We start from the raw sequence: 6793 nt of genomic DNA, 5'->3' as shown, positions 1-6793 counted from the left end.
TGGGGAGGAACTTAGGAGTAACATCACACACTTCAATACAACTTTGCTTATGTGGCATGTATTTAATGAAGAGAGAGGTGCTTGTGGTAACTAGCTAAGTTACCGGAACATCACACACTCCAAGAAACAATGAGTTTATAACCTAATAAATACATCGTTGCATGACACTACATAGATGTTCCTACCCACTATGAAGGTAGTAACATAGTCTAGAGAAGTGTGAAGTTACTAGCTTATGTTCTTACCCATTGTGACCAGCCTTACGGCAATGGTACACCAATCAACCCCGAGCTGCAGTAACCGCATTAATGGGGAAAATAATTGCAGTCGACTGCGCGGGTACCCGCATTGAAGCCCCGTGCGCAGCATGGGCGCGAGACCGTCGCGATAAATGGGCCTACCGGCGAGCGAGCCGTCACTTGCTCACACTCACGGTGGAGCAAAAACTCACAGTGGAGCACTGGAGCAGCAGAACTGAGCGAGCGAGTGAGATCGAGAGGGAGGGAGAGCGGAGAGCATGGGCTCAATGGCGACCAGCGTAGAGGAGATCGGCGCGGCGGTGGCGCCACAGGCGGTGGAGCGCCGCCTGGGCGAGCTGCGGGCGACCTTCGAGAGCGGCAGGACCCGGCCCCTGTCGTGGCGGCAGTCCCAGCTGCGTGGCCTCCTCCGGCTCCTCGCCGACAAGGAGGAGGAGGCGTTCCGCGCGCTCCACGACGACCTCGGCAAGCACCGCGCCGAGGCCTACAGAGACGAGGTTCTTCCCCCTTCGTCTCATCTCATCTGCACCGTCGCACGTCGTCGTCGTCGTACGCCGCGCTCGCAGCCGTCCATACATACAATCTGAACTATGCCGGTGGTTTTGGGGGTGTTTAGGTAGGCGTGCTCACCAAGTCGGCCAACGCCGCGCTGCGGGAGATCGGGAAATGGGCGGCGCCGGAGAAGGCAAGCTCGACTCACTATTGGTCACTCTACAATGCATACTGTTCGTTTGCAGTCGCACACCAGCTGCTTTGGAACCTAACTCCGCTGTGTCATGGATGGGGGCGCAGGTCTGGGTGCCGCTGGTGGCGTTCCCGGCGAGCGCGCAGGTGGTGCCGGAGCCGCTCGGGGTCGTCCTCATCTTCTCCTGCTGGAACTTCCCCCTGGGTAAGCACTACTCCTATATTTGATTGACAACCAATCTCTCATTTTAACTAGTACCAGTACGTTGTACTTTTTGCCAATTTAGCTACTGTACTCCTTCGTTTCTCTTCTCACGAGTTGTAGCACGATTAATCTTGCACTCAAGAACTAGGGTGGTACAGTACGATACAGTGACTTCCCACTCGTGAGACCGCAAGAAAAATGGCTCAACTCCTATCGGCAGTAAAAAGAAATGGTCCATTCAATCATAGTATTACTGAATTTCACATTTCCACTGAGTGATATCCCTGAATTTCACATTTCCGCTCATGCCTCATGGGTCCGCTGAAGTTTGACAGTTTCGCTCACTGGTCCACTTAATTTCCCTCCATACAGCAGACACATGCGTTGCGTACCAGCTAGGCTATGGAACTATACGTCCATCGGTGCATGAATTAGCACGTCGCTGTTGTGATAGCTGCACATACAGAAGTGAACCACCTCATCAGTCTCTCTGCCCTAGGGAGTCCAGTACTCCAATACCACTTCAATAGGGACAGTTCATCAAAATGGGTCGATTGCTTTTCGCGAATACGCAAAGCTTGCGTATCATTTCATCGATAGATAGGAGAAAACAAGAGTAACATAGATAAGAGAGGCGGAAGTGGGAGAGGATACAACACAGCATACACTCGCCTAGCTCGAACTCCTTACCTGATTTGCCATGTAGCACACGTTAGCTGAATTATAAAGCAGATTTACGGCCACTACTTGCCTTCTCGGCGGTCCGATAATCATCCGATGGCTGAAAGAATATGAATTCATTTTATCACAATAAAAAGATGAGGAATCGTCCGTCGGGTGTGTTTACTACGTCGGCAATCCCTTCAAGATTACGTAAGCCATGTCCCCTAAAAAAAGAGTACGCAAGCCATGTCAATATTGATATTCTCTCTTGTTTGATGGCGACTTTTTTATTGAGGGTTCAATGGCGATTTCATTTTCTCTCTCTCTCTCTTTGCGGGTGAATGGTGATTTCTTCAAACACCCAGGCTAAAGATGACGCAGTTCGCAGAAAATATTGTAGTAAATCTAGCATTGTACTAAAAATAGTGGTTATTTTCGAGTGACATGGTAATATGTCGCCGATGTTCATCAGTCTAAACAAAACACTTGTGTCCTGTCGTGAGTGCCATGTAGTACGACAGAGGGGTAACCATCTCACCAGCCGAGAGTGAAGGGACCAACGGAGGAGGCAAAGGACTTTTCTTGGATCGCATATGGACCAGGGAGAACCACCTTATTCTATTTCTCCCCCAATCCGCGGCCTCCGTCCAAGCGCCTTCAATTTCTTCCATGTGCCTTCCCTCGTCCGTTTGCGCGTCGGTGAAGCCCCGGCCCTGATTGAGCCATGCCCTTTTAATGAAGAGTCATACGCTACGCTAGAGTCGCTAGTTCAGCGCACATGCCGTGCGACAGCGCTTGCAGTTCGAGAGGTTTCACTACGTACGTACTGTTATCGCATGGATCTACCTCCGTCAGCGACGTACATAAGCTTGTGTGGTGTCGTGGTATGCCCTAGATCCCGGTAGGTAATAAGCTGCTGGTCCACTGCCTATGGAACGGACGCAACGCACCACGCTGTCGTAACTTTATCCTGTAGCACATCTCAAATTACACCCTGTCCGGTTACGCCAAAGATCGCATTGACGACCTGGCAGGCATGGACACTGGTACCACCTCCGCTGCTGGGGCAAAAAACTTAAAACTTCACCTCGCTGGTCTCACCAGTAATGGTTAAAACCGGCCGTCCTAGAGTTACCATGCTTGCTCAAAGTTGGTCAATGGAAATGGATCGATAGGGTACCTGCTAACGTACAGTACGTACTGAACGAGGAAACCAGTCTAATTCTCTGTGTCACTACATCGTCAATGCATGCATGATGCATGGTCAGTGTGTATGTACGTGCGCAGGTCTGTCTCTGGAGCCGCTGATCGGGGCCATAGCGGCCGGGAACGCCGTGGCGCTGAAGCCGTCGGAGCTGGCGCCGGCCACGGCCAGGTTCCTGGAGGAGAACATAGGCGAGTACCTGGACGCCACGGCGGTGAAGGTCATCCAGGGCGGCCCCGCGGTGGGGGAGCAGCTCATGGAGCACAGATGGGACAAGGTCCTCTTCACCGGTACAGTAAACCAACTGAATGACAAGCGCTGCTAATTCCACTGATGGTGCTAATCAGGTGCAACCCTTGGCATTGGCAGGGTGCCCGCGCGTGGCGCGCGTGGTGATGGCGGCGGCGGCGAAGCACCTGACGCCCGTGGCGCTGGAGCTGGGCGGGAAGTGCCCCTGCATCTTCGACGCCGTCGCCGGCAGGAGGAACCTCCAGACCTCGGTGAACCGCGTGATCTTCGCCAAGTGGTCGTCCTGCGCCGGCCAGGCCTGCATCGCCATCGACTACGTGCTCGTCGAGGAGCGATTCGCGCCCACCCTGGTACCCACGCACGCACGGTTTTGTCTGATGGCTATGTAATTCTCGATCAGATCATCCTAACCACACGTCGCGTGCTCGTTTCTCTTGGCTGATGATGAAGATCAAGGTGCTCAAGTCGACGCTGAAGAGGTTCATCGCCGACTCGGACCAGATGGCGCGGATCGTCAACGGGCGGCATTTCCAGCGGCTGAGTAACCTCCTCAAGGACCCGGCGGTGGCGGCATCCGTCCTGCACGGCGGCGGCTTGGACGCCAAGAACCTGTAAGTGCACCCTGAACCCATCTGCATATTAATTAGTTTTCCTCGTCTCCGTCCTCATCAAAGAAGACTTCATCAGGTCCATCGAGCCGACAATACTGCTGAACCCGCCGCTGGACTCCGCGATCATGACCGAGGAGATCTTCGGCCCTCTGCTCCCCATCATCACGGTACCAATTACTACTGCTAACCCAACACCAAAACCAAGGGCGAAGAAGATGAATGAAAATGGTGTCTCCCTGTGGTACAGGTGAAGAAGATCGAGGACAGCATCGCGTTCGTGAGGGCGCGGCCGAAGCCGCTGGCCGTGTACGCCTTCACCGACAGCGCGCCGCTGAAGCGCCGGATCGTGGAGGAGACGTCGTCGGGGAGCGTCACCTTCAACGACGCCGTCGTACAGGTACGCCGCGCCGCCCGTACCAACTAGAGCTACATTTTCTTCTGACCGGTAGTACGTGGTTTAACCATGGCGCCTCGATGGATTTGCATGCGTGCAGTTCGGGGTGGACACGCTGCCGTTCGGCGGCGTGGGGCAGAGCGGGTTCGGGCAGTACCACGGCAAGTACTCCTTCGAGATGTTCAGCCACAAGAAGGCGGTGCTGCGGCGGGGATTCCTGGTGGAGGCCATGCTGAGGTACCCGCCGTGGGACGAGCAGAAGATCGCCATGATGCGCCACCTCTTCCGCTACGACTACGTCCGCTTCATCTTCACCTTCCTCGGCCTGCGGAGATGAATACGGCCATGCATGCACGTCTGGGTTTCGCCCAGGAAATTAATTAATTAATATTTGATGAGCGAGTGGATGAACAAGTACATGAATAATAAACATACCACGTTAGTTTGTACTACTAGGATTGCGTAGCAGGTTTGCACTCGGTACTTGCTAGTGTGCCAATAATAGAAGAAGAATGTTCTTTTTGAATCCAGTCTGCCCCCCAAGGTCCCTTTTTTGTGTATTTGTTTCAGACGTCCAGAGTGCTTCACGTATACAGTGTTTTGCGGCGAGTTTGTGAGCGAGATAAGGTATTGCTGCGTTCCGGGTGCAGACATTCAAAATAGTACTACATCGCAAATTACCACATTTGATACAATGAAGCACCCAAAGTTTTTTATCATAAATAAATAAATGATGGACCCAAAGTTCTTTTTTTAGGGAAAGGACCCAAAGTTCTAGCTTACGTTATTGCCTAAACAAAAAAATTAATTAAACATAAGACCTTTTAGAGATTATAATGCGGACTACATACGGGGTAAATGAATGAATCTACACTCTAAAATATGTCTATATACGTCCGCATGTAGCTCATATTGAAATCTTTAAAAGGGCTTATATTTAGAAATGGAGGGAGTATGAAACAAAATACGTCGGTTCTCTATCTCAGATAGTATTTTCTGAAATTTTTCAAAAGAAGTTATGTTTGGAGGGTAGGAAACGGCGAGTCAATTGATATATGGAGAGACCCGTGGATACCTACCAGTCCGGAGAGAAGGGTTTTGTCAACGAGAGGTAATACTGTCGGATATGGGGTTCCGGCAAACCCTTAAGGTTCGAACACTGGGGCGCGCGCGAAGTCTTTTCCTCCCACCGATCTATGCCCTAGCTCGCTAAGATCTCGCGGACGAACTCGCAACACAGAAAGACATAAGATTTATACTGGTTCGGGCCACCATTGTGATGTAATACCCTACTCCAGTGTGGTGGTGGTGGATTGCCTCTTGGGCTGATGATGAACAATACAATGGAAAGAACAGCCTCCTGAGGGTGAGGTGTTCTCGTGCTTGGCTAACTTGTGTGTGTGGGGATGATCTTGCTGACCCGTCCCTGCCTATGGTGGTGGCTAGTCCTATTTATAGAGGCCCTGGTCCTCTTCCCAAATATTGAGCGGGAAGGGAGCCAACAACGGCGGGCAAATTTGAAGGGGGGCAGCTAGTACAAGCTATCCTGACAAAGGTGGTCTCCGCCTGCGAAAGGCTCTGGTGGTGACGCCGTCTTGGGCTCCACAATGACCTCCGTCTTGCCGTCCTTCTGGTCTTGGTCTTGTTGCACCGATATGGCAACCTTTGCCTGATGCCTCGGTACTCCTCGCCTGCGCTGGCCTCCTTAGCACCAAAGAGGAAATAAGGACGCTGCACGCGCTGGCGCCCGCCTGGTGTCGATCGTCATGGCTCACGTCACGAGAGCCTCATGAGGTTTGCCTCGCCTTGTTATCTCCGCCCCTCGTGAGCCTGCCCGACCAGGCCACTCCAGAGGAGGTCTTGTGTCGTCTGCCTCGCGAGGCTTGGCCCCTCGCGAGGGTCTTGGATGCCTTGTAGATGAAGATGGGCCGTACGGCCTGCTGGCTTAGCCACGCCGCGGGCCGCAGGCAGGCAAGTCTGGGGACCCCCATTCCCAGAACACCGACAGTAGCCCCGGGGCCCAAGGTACGCTCGGGCTTGGCTTCACGGCGAAGCCAAGGGTCAAGTACGGAGCACCGCGGGCCCCCAAAAGCCTGCGGCCTCGGTTGTCGCGTGGCGGTTGATTGGACGTGGGCGTCTCCGTTTCCCCACGCTGCCTCGGCAACTGCACGACTTGACAAGTCTCTGCGACATGCAAGGAGAACCATCATTACCTGCGATCGTGGGAGGCGCCGGTTGGCCTTCTCTTGCTATAAATGGGGAGGGGGCGGAGTCCCCGTCGCCCATCTCTTCCTCGCTTGCTTGCTTCTTCTTCGCTCCATTGCTTGCAGTGTCACCAATGGCGCCACGAAAGAAGTTCTCAGCCGCCGAGAAGGGAAAGGCCCCTCGCGAGGGACCCGGCTCCCCGGCGCCCAAGCGCGGGCGCGGCCGTTCGCGCAAGCGCATCGCGTCCCCTGCCGCGGCCCACCGTCGGAGCAGCGCCGCGACACGCGGAGGGGTCATCCCAGCCATGGCGATCCAGTTGAC

The 6793-nt window shown here is 53.8% G+C and overlaps 1 protein-coding gene across 1 annotated transcript; it reads left to right on the top strand.

The window, feature by feature from the left end:
• The first annotated feature begins 399 nt into the window (after positions 1–399).
• Positions 400–4827, top strand: LOC119355916 (aldehyde dehydrogenase family 3 member F1-like). The gene is made up of 9 exons (XM_037622800.1): positions 400–754; positions 874–942; positions 1050–1146; positions 3097–3303; positions 3383–3612; positions 3713–3873; positions 3950–4040; positions 4121–4270; positions 4368–4827. The coding sequence occupies exons 1-9, from the start codon at positions 518–520 to the stop codon at positions 4602–4604; spliced, it is 1479 nt and encodes a 492-aa protein (XP_037478697.1). The 5' UTR covers positions 400–517; the 3' UTR covers positions 4605–4827.
• Positions 4828–6793: the final 1966 nt, after the last annotated feature.

The sequence above is a fragment of the Triticum dicoccoides genome, chromosome 2A (genome assembly GCF_002162155.2).
Source record: "Triticum dicoccoides isolate Atlit2015 ecotype Zavitan chromosome 2A, WEW_v2.0, whole genome shotgun sequence".
NCBI classification, from domain to species: domain Eukaryota; kingdom Viridiplantae; phylum Streptophyta; class Magnoliopsida; order Poales; family Poaceae; genus Triticum; species Triticum dicoccoides.
This window is presented reverse-complemented; position numbering and strand designations above follow the sequence as displayed.

Coding starts and splice junctions, on each gene's coding strand:
- LOC119355916 (XM_037622800.1), top strand. CDS start 518: ATGGGCTCAATGGCGACCAGCGTAGAGGAGATCGGCGCGGCGGTGGCG. Junction 755..873: donor CCGAGGCCTACAGAGACGAG/GTTCTTCCCCCT, acceptor GGGGGTGTTTAG/GTAGGCGTGCTCACCAAGTC. Junction 3,304..3,382: donor GGACAAGGTCCTCTTCACCG/GTACAGTAAACC, acceptor TGGCATTGGCAG/GGTGCCCGCGCGTGGCGCGC.